Source organism: Thamnophis elegans, chromosome 8 (assembly GCF_009769535.1).
Source record: "Thamnophis elegans isolate rThaEle1 chromosome 8, rThaEle1.pri, whole genome shotgun sequence".
Classification (NCBI taxonomy): Eukaryota; Metazoa; Chordata; class Lepidosauria; order Squamata; family Colubridae; genus Thamnophis; species Thamnophis elegans.
Genome location: NC_045548.1, coordinates 39,193,768 through 39,210,434, shown reverse-complemented (window position 1 = coordinate 39,210,434; position 16,667 = coordinate 39,193,768). Strand labels below are relative to the sequence as shown.

The 16,667-nt window shown below is 36.0% G+C and overlaps 1 protein-coding gene across 1 annotated transcript in view; it reads right to left on the bottom strand.

Annotated features, from left to right (window-relative positions):
* Window positions 1–16,318, bottom strand: part of RP1 (RP1 axonemal microtubule associated) — a 211,589-nt gene extending 195,271 nt beyond the window's left edge. The window contains 7 exon segments of the mRNA XM_032222943.1: window positions 11,386–11,460; window positions 11,463–11,492; window positions 11,495–11,555; window positions 14,082–14,303; window positions 14,305–14,501; window positions 14,504–14,689; window positions 16,216–16,318. Of these exon segments, the coding sequence (XP_032078834.1) occupies window positions 11,386–11,460; window positions 11,463–11,492; window positions 11,495–11,555; window positions 14,082–14,303; window positions 14,305–14,501; window positions 14,504–14,689; window positions 16,216–16,318 (874 nt within the window).
* Window positions 16,319–16,667: the final 349 nt, after the last annotated feature.

Sequence of the window (16,667 nt, the reverse complement as noted above, 5' to 3'; positions counted from 1 at the left end):
CTTCTTGATCCAGCTTCTTCTCATCTTCAAATCTGTTCCAGACAACTGAGAAACTTTTGGAGCAGATCTTGGAGATGACCAGATGTTGTGCTATTTCGAGAAAGTTTCAGCAGGTCTATTGTTTTTAGTATTTCAAGATCATATACAATTTATTGAGTAGAAATACAATGTTCCATACACAAATGTCCAAAATATTTCTACATTTTCAGAATTTGCAAATAAAATAAATACCCATTTGCAGCTTATGTTAGTTCTGTGTATGCAGGTAATTGTTCAATTTTAGAAATTTATTTATTTAAGAATATTAGTAAGAATCATACATTTAACTTTTAAAAATCAGTAAGAATGGCATTTTTTCTGCCATAACAAAAACACTATGTCTGCAGGTTTTTAGTTGATTATGTGAAGGCTGAAGATGGAGACCAGTTGATAAATATAGATTAGCTCCATGGGCCTATTATTTGTCAGATCTTGAAGGAAAGTCATGAATGGACTTCTCTTTCATTTGCTTAGCGTTGATAAAAATTCAGAAATTCTGCTTTGCTAATTCTCCTGATCATTGATTATTCTTTATTCCAAGAAATGTTAATTGACCCCATCCCATTCCCCCTCCATATTTTTTCAATGTTTAAAAGGAAACTTTGGAGAATACATATTATTGGGGATGGGCTATTCTTAAGATTCATATGAACAAAGGGTAAAGAATTTGCATCTCATTGAATTTAGGAAGATGCCAAAGAATATAGGGAGTTAATGTCTGAAGAACAAAAATGGCTACCTCAATAAAAATCAAAATATCAAAGTATTTCAGGTGTTTCTGATCTTGAATATCATAAAATAAATTTTAAATAGCGTAATAAAAGAGAATGTATGTCACTCAGGGATGAGCTGTGGAGTTCTAGGTACTCTGGTTGAGAACATTTCATTACCTAACTAAGTAACATCATCAGCATGAGTGAATGCGGGGTTACTGTCTATTTCTGTCTGTCTGTCTGTCATTGAATCTACCATATGTTGTGAGAATTAAGGAATTTTCATCATGTTTTCTGGCTGCTAGTTGGTGTTTATGGATGTCCTCTGCTAGTCTTCTGCCATACGCCTTTATAGTGGCTGTTGCAGTCTTGCATTGAATATTGTAAATGCCTTTTTTTCTTCTTGTGGAGGTATTGGGCCTTTTGGTTTATTTAAGATGTTTTAGAGTATTTTGCTTGGTTTGTGTACTTCAATGATGCCAAGAGGTTATTGCTTGTTTCTGAAATGTTTTTAATTTATGGGAACATTGTTCTTTACCTAAGTTGCACTAGTTATTCTGTAGTTACTATAATCACTTTTTTAAAAAATAAAGTTACATAGGTAGAGAGAAAGATAGAGAGAACTTAGTAACTACTTTTTCCCCTTTTAGTTTGAACTTCCAAAAAATAAGTATGTCGTGTTTCATTAGAAAAATTATTATACTTACTAACAGCAAATACAGATATATTTTGCAAAAATTAACTGTGAATTGACGTTCTTAAAATTGCTATTAAGAATAGCTTTGAAAGCAAAGGAATGAGAAAGAATTGCAAATTAGCATGGCTATTGGAAGATCTGCCTTATGAGCGGTGAGGGCTATTTGACTCTGATTTTCTCCTTTTTTAGTTAATGCCTGTAAGAGTTGTTTCTTTATTATTAAGATTTAATCAGTTATGTAAAGAACCAACTGCAGACTCCCAGTTATAAGGAAAATAAACCACTTTCCCTCTGGTGCATTGTAATTTTATGAGTAAAAGACACAGAAACTCTTCTCCCTGATGATCACTGATATATAATGGTTCTAATTTGAAAATTATTTCACTTGCTAGAATACTTGTACCATTGCTTTTTCATCTGAATTTAATTACAGTTCAGGAAGCTGCCAATACCTAAGCACCTTTCTTCCTCTATTCAATTATCTCTTGCCATCACCTAATTTCTATCTAGTTCTGCTCTTCTTCTCTAGTTTTTTTTCTTGCTTTCCAAAGGCAGCTGCTATACTTTCCCTTTAACCCATCTCCATTCATTTCTTCTTTCTCTTTCTCTGTCTCCTCCTCCCTCAAAGGAGGGGAAAAACAGTGTGTGTAGAGTTTATTTCTATGTGTAGAAAAAGAATGGTTGGTATTCTGCAGAGGGAGGATTAATTCATTTTATTTTACAGGAGATGAATTTTGGTCAACAGTTATACAGTTAAATATATTATAAATATATGTGCACTAATATATACTCGTGTAGCACATTAAATATTACTGGAATGCAGAACAAGATTGTTTTAAGCTGGAAATGGCAGTGTTAAGTTGATAAACTGAAGATTTGTCTTTTGTTTAAGTGGATCCATTATTCAGCTATCAATTCAGCTGCTACTTGCTCTTTGTCAACTAGGATATCATCTATCTATCCAGTGGTGGGATTCAGCCAGTTCGCAGGAGAACCAGTTGTTAAGTTTCTGAGCAGTTTGGTGAACTGGTTGTTGGAAGAAATCATTGGGGCAGAGAACTGGTTGTTAAATTATTTGAATCCCACCACTGTAGCTATCTATCTATCTGTCTGTCTGTCTGTCTATCCGTCTATCTATCCATCCATCCATCCATCCATCAATCCATCAATCTATCAATCTATCAATCTATCAATCTATCAATCTATCAATCTATCAATCTATCAATCTATCAATCTATCAATCTATCAATCTATCAATCTATTCACAGCTCTTTTTCTTCAATGCTCATAAAATTATGGAGTTTTGCAATTTAATCTTGAGATAGACAAAAACAACATATCTTTATTTTACTATTACCTGAACTTCTTGGGTGAAAAGTCTTCATTTTCTACAGAAAAGGTAAGAATACTCAGAAAAACAAGCAACCCGAAATAATTTTTCTTGAATGATGGTTTTTGTTTAAATATTAATAAAAGTTGCCAAGACTGAACACTTCTATCTTTCAGATATACAGTTATTTCCCAGTAAGTCACTTTTATGAAATTCCTTTGAAAATATTCATTTTGACCACTTGCTATAAAATGTTCTAATGAAGAAGTCCTTTCCCCCAAAAAAAATTTATCAGCATTACTTCTTGTGCTTTGATAGCTAGATAAATTATTTCTGTATTCTACAGTTATCCCATCAAGATCATCATCTTTTCTTCTGCTACTTTCATGATTCTTGTATACCTCTGTCTTTAATAACATTCCTTTAGTAACATTTGTGATATCATAGAGATAATTTAGGGAGAAAGGTAACTTAAAATTATTAAATTAAAATTTGTAATATCTAAGATGTTGTCAGTGTAATGTCTTCCAAAAATGTTAATTGAACTCTTATTCATGCAGCTGATCTTCAGCTGATCATGGGTTTTACTGAGTTTAATTATACATTTATCTTTCCCTATGGATTTATTTATCAAGTATGGTAGCCAGATTAGATTCTCAATATCAGATGCTTTTGATAAGCACATCCTCTAATCTGCTCATTCAGTGGCTTTATGAGAGCTGTCAGTATGGGACAATGTTGTCCACAAATAGCATGGAGTCTATCTAAAGAATCTTGAGTCTCAGGCCTATTCCTGTTTGAAGTGGCATTCCTAGTTGGCTGGGTCCGAACTAGTGCGTCATCTGTAATTTGATCTAGAGGGTGTATTCGATTGTTAGGTAATTTAAAATCGACCTTTGAGAATGCTGGGGAATAGCTGTTCAGCTCTATGCAACATTCTGAAGAAGTATTGTATTCCTTCCTATGATTTGGGCTGTTATTGCATTTTATACCTGGAACAGGGGGAAAAGGCTCTGAATCACTATCATGAGGCATGTTGAAGTAATTGCCTTCATTGTCACAAGGCTTTGCCATATATTCCAAATCAGAAGATGATATTTCTTTCATTGCTGACCTTAGCTCCATATTCTGCAAATGAGAATATGGAACGTCACTACTATGATTGTCAAAAAAAGTATCAGCTGATGTTGTATCCTTATTGCCATACATTCCACTGTTGTCAGGGGGTGATTTTCTTATTAAATGGTTTTCCTTAAGAAGCCATTTTCCTTTATTGATCAGTATCCCTTCATCTTCAGCAATCTGGCCTTAAACTCACTGTGTTGGTTAGCATTTTGCAGTGAACAATCAGCGTTACATGTTTCTTCCCCATTAAGGCTGAATGCAGGAGTTGGCAAAATAGCATATTCATTGCTGATTGTATTTAAATCAAACTTATTGTATGATATTAATGAAGAAGCTCCTTTATCCTCAGGCCATCCATTATGAGCTTGACCAAACAAGGGGATTTTATCAGTGATGACATGTAAGGGAACGTCTGTATCTTTGGATAGCATCTGACCCATATATGGAGAACAAGGCTTGGAAATGGGTTTAAATTCAGTTTCTGATTTACCATAAAGACGTTCAATAGTTCTTTTTACATAGCCTGTGTTGTAGCTTTTTTCATATATTGCTTCATCTGTACTTTCATCAGACAAATCACTAGACGGCCTAGACCTGCTGTCACTCTCATCAGTTTCTGGTCGATAATCAGACAAATCAGATGTGCCGGGACTTCCAATGGTTTTTTTCAATTCTGAAGAAGCATTTGAATGAGATCCACACTCAAGTCTATTTATTATTAATTTCACTCTGGATTTCTTATCCTCAGTATTGATTGGAATTTGATTAGATTCATAAACAAAAGGTTGTGGTGAAGTAATGGAAAATTTCTCTGAGGTTTCCACTGAAGAATCATTTTCCTCTAGATTATCTGTTGTAGAATTTTCTACATGGTTCTCATCTGTAGTGTTTTTAATAGTCAAAGTAAGGTTCTCATCAGAATCTTCACTTTCACATGTTGATGTTGTATATTTTTGCTCTTCTGAGCTATTTAATTCTTCATCATCTAATTGTGATGATTCTGGATCAAAAATCTGCCCATTAGTATGATCACTAGTGTTGAAAATAGGGATATTAAATTCTTCAAACAGCTCGGGTTTTCATTATTTAATGATGGATCTGGGATTTTTTTCTCTAATTCTTGCAATGGAATGGCCTCATTTTCTTCAAGAAAGTCTTCATTTGAAAACACATTTCCTGACTGTGTTTTTGTGCAGTTTAGATTTTGCATCACAACCATTTCATACATATCTGAATGTTCTGCTGGGTGGCTGTATGGTTGCTGTTCTTCATAGCTGCTCCGTAACTCTTCTGCTACCTCTTTCACATCTAACACTTCTCCAGAATTTAAACTGTCATTCAGGATCAAATTCTCATTTGGCTGTTTTTGTTCTTCAGTGCCTGATATATTTTTAGTTTCAATCAGAGCAATATTTTCTTGGCAATATGTTAATTCCTGTTTTTCTATTTGCACCCCAGAAAATATTAAGGAGTTTGATGTGCAATCCTGCATGTCAGAAGCAGCTGTCATTAACTTTTCATCTTCTTCTTTAGCCAGAACCTGTTTCAAATATTGCGAAAGCATAGAGATTTCTGAACAACTGCAACTAGTTCCCACCTTCTCATCTTTATTTATAAAGGGCAAACATTCTTTCAGATTTAGTAGAAGCCAAACTAGCAGGAGATTGGAAGGAGATACAAGGAGAGAAGAAAAAATATCTGAAAGACAATTTAAATTTTGGAGGAATCCAGTTTTGGTTTTTTCAAGATTGAAAATTTCTGATTTCAATTTATGTAGCAAAAGACTATTTTTGCAATATTTCTCCGCCTCAGTAGCTGGAACAGATTCAGGATCAACTTGAGCATTTATTTCAGAATTACATCTGGTATGATCAGTTTCTTCCTGAAGCTTTTTTTTATATTTATGTATGATATCACACAAGGAAAGTTTCACTTTTTCCTGAGTATCTGATGGCATTAAATATTTGTCTTCATCTTTCAAGATCCCATCAACATTTCTTAAACAATCTCTGTGTGTTTCATATAATTCTTTAAATGATTCTTCCAAAGCTTGCACTTCACTGAGATTATTTAACGTACTCTTCTGTTGATCTTCAGGAATATTATTGCGCCCAGTTTCTTTATTTCCTTTATCTAAGAATGATTTTACTGTCGGGTGATGTGATTTCTTGTTAATTGAGTTTAGAGGAGCCAAGTGTTGTGGGGGGCTCTCAGCCTTTGGATATACATTTTGCAACCAGGTTTGAATGTAATTTTCAAGAGACTGTTTTGTAATCTCATTTGTAAAGTCTGAATGTCCCAAAGTATCCAACGCTTTCGTTTCATCCAATACCTTGTCTATACTACCCGTAGCACTTTCAGATTTTTTCTTCTTTTTCACTTCTTTGTGTTTTGATGATGATTTTATCAGTTTAGTTGAAATAATCTTTCCCTTTTTATCTTCTGCTTTCTGACCATTTCCTGAATCACTTAAAGGCTTTAGTGAAGTAGGTGGTCGTTCTATTTTATTAAGAGCTTTACATGTCCCATCCTTAATCTGTTCAAATTCATGTTTTGTGTTATCCTTTATTAATAGTAGATCTTCAGCTTTCATAGATTTGCTATTTTGGTGAGGTAACTGACTATTTAGATTTTTCTTTATGTTTTCTTCTAAATCATTCTGCTGGGATATAATTGAAACTGGGCTATATAAATCACCTCTGGTGTTTATGGTTTTAATAGCACCGTCAGAGTTTCCAACAGGAAATGCAAGCTCTCTTTTATAAATTGCTGGCTCTGTAGGAGAATGATTCATCTTCTCTCTTGTGTTGTGAATTGTGCAGGTGTTTACATATTTCTCTGTATACCTTCGATGGAAATGTCATATGAGTCCTTTGGGGAACTCACATTTTGTTTCACTATATCTAATTTATTCTTTTTCTTCTTCTTTTTCTTTTTGTCACTAGATGATGTAGCTTGGCTTTCATCAGAGAAGAGCGTAGCAGCAATATAATCAGATCCTGTTAACTTAGGAGTCATTGGACAACATTTACAAATTGTATTATTGCTTTTAGGCGGCAATGATGAGGAACAATGGTGTATTTCACATTGGTCATATATAATTTCTTTAGTTTTTAACTGAGACCATTCTGATTGGTTGTTGAAGGAATTTAGTTCCTGTTCTACAGCATCACATTTATTAGATAAACATGGTATAGATATATTATTCCTCTTTACCAAAGATTGTCCTTGTCCAATACTAGAATAACCTTCAGGTGTTAAACTGTTAGGTAACCCTTTCTCTACAACTGATTTCTCCAAAACATTATGTAATAATACATCCTCTTCAGGCAGATCATAGGACTTTTTAATTGTGCTTTTGCTCAACATTTGTTTCTCCTCTTGGTCAGTCTGAGTTTGATTCAGTGTATGGTTATTGCATACTCCACTATTTTGGGATGAGTAACATTTGTTATTTGGCTGGTAGCATGAGTAATCATACAGTGCTTAGATTTGGTTTTGCCATTGTCCATTTCTTCACTGACAGAAAATTGACCTACCATTTTTTTTTGGACACTTGTGTCTGATACCACTGTAACACTTTCAACTAATGCTTTCTTTTGTCTGACTTTTCTAGGCCCAGGAGTAGGAGGCCTACAGAAATTAAGTTTAAGATCATTATTTCTTTCCTGCCTCGACTCTGTGTTCATCAGTTGATCCTGCCAGATGTCATAAGTGCTGGTTTTCAATTGATTTGCAGGATTTTGATTGATCATTTTTGTACAGATTTGCTGCATTGGGACATCATTTTCAGCAATGCTGAACTCCTCTGTGGGATTTTTATATGGCAGATTATTTAAATCAGATGTTTGAACTTCTGGAATGACTGCTGGAGTGCCAGCATGAGAAACAGTGGTGGTCCATTTTATCGTTTCCTTCTTTTTAATCTTGAACCGAACTCGCATCTCAACTGTCATACTGCCATCTTGATTAAGATGAACAGACTTTTCAATGTCATCAGTGAAATGCTCTGCAGGATAATCTTCATCAGCATGCAAACAATTTTTTACTGTGCCCATGTCATTGTCAGGAATAAAAGAGGAATCTGAATTGCTATCATTGCTGTACTCCTTATAAGAAGAAGCAGAGAACATCTGAGTTCTGGATCTTGAATCTATCTGAATCCCACTCACTTTCAAGCAATTTATTGAAAGCACCCAACATGACAAGGTTAGATTAAAGTGTGGAAGATAGTCATCCAGCATAAACATCCATAAAAATAGCAGCAGACAGGTAGCAAAGAAGCAAAAGAAAAGACACAAAAAATCATTGTTAGTACAAAACATGCAGAAAACATGCAGGTATGTAGATGTATAAAACATGTAGACAATATTAAATTACACAAAAATAAAAAAGCATTCCTAATAAAGGAGCTGCGTATGCACTGAAATTTCTTTTTATAATTTAGCAGTTGTGAAATTGCTACATAAATTGATACAACAACTAATTATATGATATTCATCAAAATCTGGGATTATTTAAACTATGCGGGTACATATACATATGATTGTGATTCAGAAAAAAGTGCTTATAGGCATGTGGGAATATTCGCTTAGCATCTATTGTCAAGTTTTAAAGCAAACTCTTCTTTTCCTAGGATTGCAGACAACTGTGGAGAAAGAAGTTGCCAACACATGAACATACTATATTACTTTTTTTAAACTTTTCACTCTTTGTTTTCTAGATGAATCAGAGAAAGTACCTAAAAATTTCCTTGATTTTCTAACATATATCCTGAGCTGCACATATTTATTTAAAAGGTCTAATTAATAGAGCTGGGCATTTTTTAAATTCAATTCCAAGAAATCTAACTCAAAATGTGTGGAAACATAGGCATAGTGGTTGCCTACTGGTCTCTAAAACAGCTGCGTCACTTCTCAGAGTCAGTTGCTTTAAAGAGCTGGCAGATGCTGTATTTGAACCCCCAAATGTCCCAAAGGACCTCTTTGGAATCTAAAATATGCATATTACTTAATGCCAGTAGTATGCAACGAATAACAAGTATAACTAAAATCAAATTAGAGAGCCAGTTTGGTGTAGTGCTTAAAGCCTCAGGCTAGAAATCAGGAGACTGAATTCTAATCCTGCCTGCGACCCAAAGCCAGTTGGATGATCTTGAGCTAGTCACTCTTTCTCAGCCCTAGGAAGCAGACAAGGGTAAAACCCTTCAAAGAAACCAGTGACGTGCGGTGAAGACAAGGAGGAGTGAGGCAGCGGTGGTGGTTCCTCAGGGACGGTGACAGGAGAGCATCCAGATGCCTGTGCCATCTCCCGCCTGTCTTCCAGGACTCACCCAGCCCGGCGCACGGCACTTTAAAGTGCATGCCGCCGCCTGGCCATACAGCAGGACCTGCTTTATGACCGGAAGGCATGCCGGCACTTTAAAGTGCATGGTGCCGCGCCCCGCCATAGAGCAAAACATGTCCTGCTTTATGGCCGGGAGGCGCGCTGGCAGTTTAAAGTGCATGCTGCTGCCCCGGCCATATAGCGGGACCTGCTGAATGGCCGGAAGGCACGCTGGCACTTTAAAGTGCATGTCGCCACCCCGGCCATACAATGGGACCCGCTGTATGGCCAGAAGCCAGTGTGTCCTGCTCTATGGTGAGACGCGGCGGCATGGCTTTAAAAAATAAAAAATAAAAAAGTGCCAGCCCGCGCACCAGCAGAGGCAGGTAAAACACACACACACACATACACACACACACACAAATTACTTATAATAAAACAATTACAATTACTTACAAATAATTTGGAATTCCTCCCCCCTACCCCCTCCCTCCAACCCACATACCTTTTCCAGCTGTGTCAGAGGATTTCAACTTTCCTCTTGTCCGCCATGATGAAAATGTAAAAAGAAAAGGCAAGAGCTGCTCTAACCAGGCTAGGATAGTTGCTGCTAGAGTCACCACGTGGATGACTCTGCTTAACTTTTTTTAAAAAGCCTCTAAACAAAGTGCCCTCTGCAGGAGGAGGCGAGAGAACCACGTGCCTCCTTTGCATAAGGAATTTTTCGCCTTTTAACCCTTGCTTAACTCTGCTCAAGTAATCATAAAGCTAAAGTAAAGGAGGCCCGTTGTTCTCTCGTCTCCCCCTGCAGTTAAGCACTAACCAGCAACTACCAGCAACTACCTCTGCCTTTTTCCTTTTAATTTTGTTTTTCTTTCATCATGACAGTGGTGAGGCCCCTGCCTCCCCTGCCTCCCCTGACTGCACGTCACTGAAAGGAACTTATAGGGACTTGCCCATGCAATTTCCAGGAATAAAAATTTGCTTGAATGAACAAGCAATTTGTTATTTTTGTAAAAATCAATTTACTCTATGTTGTCCCTTGCTTCCATAATCATCATAATTTTTGTTTTAAAAGGACCAAAAGTGACTGAAAGATAAGGGGGACAAATTCTAACTGATGCTATGGAAGCAACTACAGAAAGCAGAATTGAGTGCCACTAAGATGCTATTGTTGCCATTTAATGTTGGTTTAATGCAGTGGTAGTCAACCTGGTGGGCGTTCCAGCTTTCATGGTGGGCGGTAGGAGTTTGTCCGATACTGAAGCACTTTCCTTTTTTTAATTTAATTGACTTCCCTACTTATAAATCACCATTACTGTGGAACCAGTGGACGGTTATAAAATTTTACTACTAACAGAGATACAAAGTGGGCGGTAAGTATAAAAAGGTTGACTACCCCTGGTTTAATGTAACATTTAACAGCCCAGAGTCACATTTTGCACATATGAAAGCTCCGGGACACAAATCTCCAAGCATTGAGACAGACTTCATGTTCTTCTAGGTTTTCATTTCTAATTCTTAAATTCACTTTAGGTTATAGGTAGACCACTCAGCTATAGAATGTAAATGTGTTTTATTTCTCATATGTATTAATTTGCTTGCTTGTTTAACCACTATTTTTTTCACCTACTCAATTTTCAAGAACCTTAAATTAGTATCATAGATGCCCTTTATAGCAATCGAGCAAAATAGATTGGGATGAAACAAAGTGATTGACATATGACTACTGGTAATGTTCAGTCTGGTCTTTGAGATTTGCTTTGGGTGGTGGTGGTTCTTCTTAATATAAAGGCAGGCCAAAGATATCATGTTTTCTGAAGAGAACAAAATACATTTCACATTCTTTCAATTTCAAAGTGGAGAGTGAAAGCAAGTTAAATTATTTTGGCACCTAAAGTAAAATAACACTGTTACTTGCCTTTATCTATCTCCCCAAAGCTCAGGCTAAATCAAGTGAAGCAGCAGCATATTAACTAACTAACTAACTAACTAACTAACTAACTAACTAACTAACTAACTAACCATTTATTATCCTTTTCATGATACCCAAAATCAGTTTCCCAAGCTGGCCAATGTGTTTTACCTAATGCTAGGGCTGACCTTATCAATAATTTAAAAGAATGGGGAAAAGTGGGATAATTTAAGGAACTTACTTTTTCTGCTCTCTGACTTGAGGTTTGTTTGGGGATGGACACGACTGGAGACCCCCGGAAGTCTTGCAGGCAATGATACCTACGAGGATCATAATTCCCTGCCTTAAGGGTTCTCTCCCTGCGCCACAACAGCTCCAGAACACCAATATCAGACCCTGAAGGTTGGAGACCTGAAAAGAAGCCAATAAATTAACCCTCTTTTTAGATCCCTTCCCCTTTCTCAGATATAACTATTAGAAATATCCTCAAATACATTGGTTTCATTTATATAGTCACTTTGTAGAGTGTAATGGTGGCATATTCAATAAACAAATAAAAAAAACAAAGCAGATTTAATCCAGTTTACCAAATTAACCCATACTTTGAGCTGGCACAAAACCCTGAAGTGTAAACTAACAATTGGTTAGACTTGCACATCATATCCATTGGTGGCAGTATTGGTAGTGAGGGAGTGTAGGAAGTTAAAGCCCCCCACTCTCCAGAACAATGAAATATCATGTGGAAATATTAAGAAGACAGAATATTTATTTCCCTGTATAAGAAATGGAGAAATATGTTTAGGCAGGAAACAGGCTCACTCTTAATACCCCACCTTTGTCAATGGGACATAAAAATACCTGAGGCAGTCTATTCTTCATAACAAAGAGTCCCCTTCAGCTCCAGGGTGATGGGATTAAGGGCATGATAGTATGAGCCCTTTACCCATCTCACCACAGGGTCACCTGGGAACACAATCAAGCTTGGAACTCAAAGACACACAACTACAAAGTTTAGCTACACACACACACACACACACACACACACACCTCTGGGAGTCTGACAATCATCAGAATACATTTCTTACACAGGAATAGAAAACAGAGAGGTGATGCCAAACAGAGAGTATAAAGAAACTCAGGAACTCTCAGCAAGCCCCTTCGCTTCTTTTTCTCACTCTACAGTCTTCGAAGCATGTGATGCCCTTTTTGCCTAGGACCTCAAGCCATGTGTCCTGTCCACCATTAAAACCATGTTCCAAGCAATCCCCATGTTTCCAGTGTCCATTTAGCTTGTAGTATTGCACAGACACATATACAGGGAAAGAAAATCACTTCCAATGTTAGCCACAATCTATGTGCTTCCTTCTCTTGGACTTTTGGACATTCCAAGATTGCGGTAACTCATCCGGGTCATTTGCTTTGTTTGGTCGGACACTTATTTTTATATTGCATCCTCCTGTTCCTTTCCTGGTCACCTCTACTCAGTGGTACGCTGTAAATGTTAAGAACTGGAGCACTGTTGTTCCATTGCTACCACAGCATCGGTAAATACAGACAGCGGATTAGCACAGCAGTGGAGTCTGCTCTCACCAGCTCACAAAATTCCAGAATCCATGAGCTTTTGAGAGGCATCTTCAGCAAATCACATCCTCTACTTCAAGGTTTTCCCTTTCTCAGGCTGATCTATTATTCTTTCTTTTAGTAGCATTGCTCTGTTTCTACCTGCTACCCATCTCTACTTCCTTTAAATATCTCCCTGGGAACCAGAAAAATTCTACAGAAAATTAGGTTGAGTGACTGAAATGTTCCCATTTGAAAACTTTAAAAAATTTTATGAACCCATGGCGTATTTCAGCAAGAATATGTCTAGCAAGTAGTTATCTGTAAATGTAGCAATGCTGGTAGGTATCATGCTATCTATTCCTAATAGAAAGACAAGTTCATGTAACAGTGGAAAGTTTTAAATAAAATGTTACACCCCTAATCATAATTAAGATTTAAAAAATATTTTACAGCTCTTTCTTCTATCATCACAATATTTGCATTTTCTTGTTTGACAAAGACATACTGATATTAAATATTCATCAAAGCTTTAGCTACAGCCATCTGGGAAAAGGAAACTTGAAATATTTCAACTGTTTTTGGAAGACAGGCAGGCAGGGAAATATTCTGTTGTGAATGTGAATAGGAAAAGAACTAGAATTATGCCCTCATGAGAAGTCTAAGCATAGTATAGCCTTTAAGAGATTATGATGTGACTAATTGCTGGTAGTAAGATTGAGGGACGCTCCTAGAGATGCCCTGGAAAAGCTCCTTAACAAAATACCAGCTTGAAGTAGACGTAAAGGTGCAGATTTAATAACAGTTTCTTTGCATATCCAAGGCCTCCTTACTTTGTGCTTCCAAGAATTCCATTTTCTTAATACTGAAGCATCTAGTAATAACTAGAGAATACAGGACAATGTAAATCAGGTGTTTTAAATGTGCAAGACTTGGAAGGTGGCAAGCTATTTTTCTTGATCTCTGTGGTGAAAATTTTTTATAATAATAAATTTGTTGTAGATACAGGCAATGAATAAATAACTAATAAGTAAATAAATAACAGAAATCTATTATTGGATGCTGAAATGTAAGAATTTGACCTACTAGTAACAAAAGCCAAGCAAAATTTATTTTATTTACTTTTATTTGTTTTCCACCCAGCTCACTCCCATACTAAATATGCTTTAGTAAATTAGAAAGAAAAGATTGATGAATGCTTTCAATTTCAATATTTGCTATAAAAGTTTAGTTAAAGTGTTTTTTTCGATGGCCTAATTGACGGTAAAGTACCTCTACTGAAGAGCATTTCCTCGGAAATATTGTGTGATTCACAAGAAGTCCCTCTCCGATTCCACAAAAATAAACATATTTGATTATTATTTATAGTTATCTTACCTTTCTCCCATCAGTATTATAATTTCAATACTGAAACTGCATTAATTCACTGATATGGTCCAAAAAGGCCTCAAAATTTTGTGTGTTCTTCTTATCCAAGACAACTCTACAACCAGATTTTTGCATTGCCATTTCTGAAAACAAGCAATTCTTAGGGGTGCTCAGTCGCATAGTGCTAACCCGTTGGAACATACTCCCTTTGCTTTCTCTGGTTAACTGTAGCAGCCTTACGACGAGCACTGATTGGCCTACTAATCTGCCATGGCAAGGGCTTTCTTCTGGCCACCTCCAAATTAATGGTTGATTTTTTTTGTTGGGAGCAAATGTATGACTTTCCATCTTCAAGGTCTTCCAGATTATTGATATTGTGCACTCCTCTGGGTGTAGTAATGTTCCTTACTCCAAAAGGCAGTGGAACTTTTTTGACAAGTTGTCAAGCAGAGCATCAAATGATCTAAAAGAGCGGCTATTGACAACCATTTTAATTCCATTAAACTGAGGATCTCCACTCTTATAAAAGCAGATCCGTTTGGCCACACTAGGTTCGATGACATTGGATGGGCGCACAGATAAAGACTGATCACTCGGTGAACTTTGAGGTTGGATCACTGAGTTTGGTTGAAGATGTTTTACTCATTGTAAAAGCAATCTGGAAATAAAGAGGCAAGAAGTCAATCCCAAGAAGAGCATTTTCCTAATTTATGTACAGCCAACAAAGGAGAGTTCAACAAAAGCTACAACAGTAATGCTTGCCAAGATCAATGATTCAAATAGGTCCATGCTGTTATCTCCAAATTTCACAAAGACTGGTAGGATCTAGCTGATATCTTTATTTGCAGATTTAAGCAGAATTCTCCACAGATCTTATTTTGTTACAATTACAATTTTTATTTAGCAATATGTACTTAGTCACACCAGAATAACAATTAGAGGGATTTTGTTTCAACAGCATACATAACTGCAAATTTCCTATTTTTACATTATGAACATTTTTATTCAGAAGAATATTTTTTCATGTGTTCAAGGTTGATGAATCCAGAAAATCAAAGCTTTGTGAAGAAATATAGAGCACAACACAGAAGGAAAATTTCACCATAGCTTTGTGAGAGAGTGGGGAGAGCGCTTATACATCTCTCTCTCTCTCTCAATGTACTAATGGACACAAAGAATTTTACCTTCATCTGTTAATTACAATTTGCATATTTTTTGATGAGAAAAAATGGAAGATTTTTTTCCATTAGAAGAATAGAAGAATCAAATAGAAGAACTTCCTTCAAGAATGGTGCTTGTATAAATTAATTTATAGCCAAGCATTTTCAAGCTTTTATTATTATACTTATTACAAATTATATGTGGTTGTGTCAATTTCAAAACCCAATTTAACTTTATACAAATATTGCTTTATATTCATCTGATTAAATATTCATATTCTGTTTAATTTTTCTTGGGTTTCCTTAACATGTTGTTCAGTTCTACACAGAATGCAGATATATCATTGTTGAATGGTACCTTTCAAGAGGAAAACTCCACCTTCCTGGAAAAATGATCTGTGCTCCCAAACCACTTTTAGAAATCCAGTGAAGGAAGCAAAGAATTGGTTCCATTGATAAATTTAGAAGATTCTTCAGGTATAATTGTGTATCCCCAAACTCACCTGTTGTATCTATCTTTATCTTTACCTATCTAACCTTTAGCCTCTTGTTGAGTCTCCTCCTTCTGCCTCCCAACCCCTTTATTTATTAAATTATTAATCTTGACTAGAGTATATTAGGAGTGTATTTTCAATGCCAAGATTCGCTCTATATTCAACATGGAAAAATATTTTTGAGTACTTACAAGATGTTTTGACACAATCAAACCAAATATTATAAAAAACAGCCAAAGACTTACAATTAACTAACATTGTTTAAAGATCAATTGTGTGCAGTGAATTAACAGATGAGTATATTATATAAGATGGGTATACATATATAAGAATCTAACTTTACTGGATGGAAAAAAGAAAAGTTTTATTTATTGCGGGAACTTATTTCTCTTAGAAGTCAAGAAAATAACTCTGGGAAGCCCATCTCTGAGCCAAGTGGGCAATTCTTTTGCATACTATTGTTCCTCATAATTGGGTTTTAAAGTGTACTTATGACACCATATGTGCCGATTTTGATTAACAATACTGTTTTATCCTCCATCATCTCTCCACAGTAGAATACTGTGCCCCTATATGGCTCAATAGCTGCCATACTAGTAAGGTAGAATCCAAACTCAATAACATCATGAGGGTTATAAGCAGATGCATTAAAGTCACCCCAACTTCGGCTTTCTTTTCTGAGCCATATAACACTGCCAGCTTTACAAAAGCAAGATGCATTAGTGAGAGGATTCAGACAAAATATGAACAATTATGAACAATTCATTCCTATCAGTACATACCAATCTTCATCATTTAACCATTGGAAAGTTCAAATCCAAGAAGCCCCCATTGGTTAAGCCAACATCTGCTTAAAAACTTTAACATTGATTCTCAATGGAAAGCCAAATGGGTTGTTGAAAGCCCAGCATAGGTAGATATATAAATCACCCTATACAAAA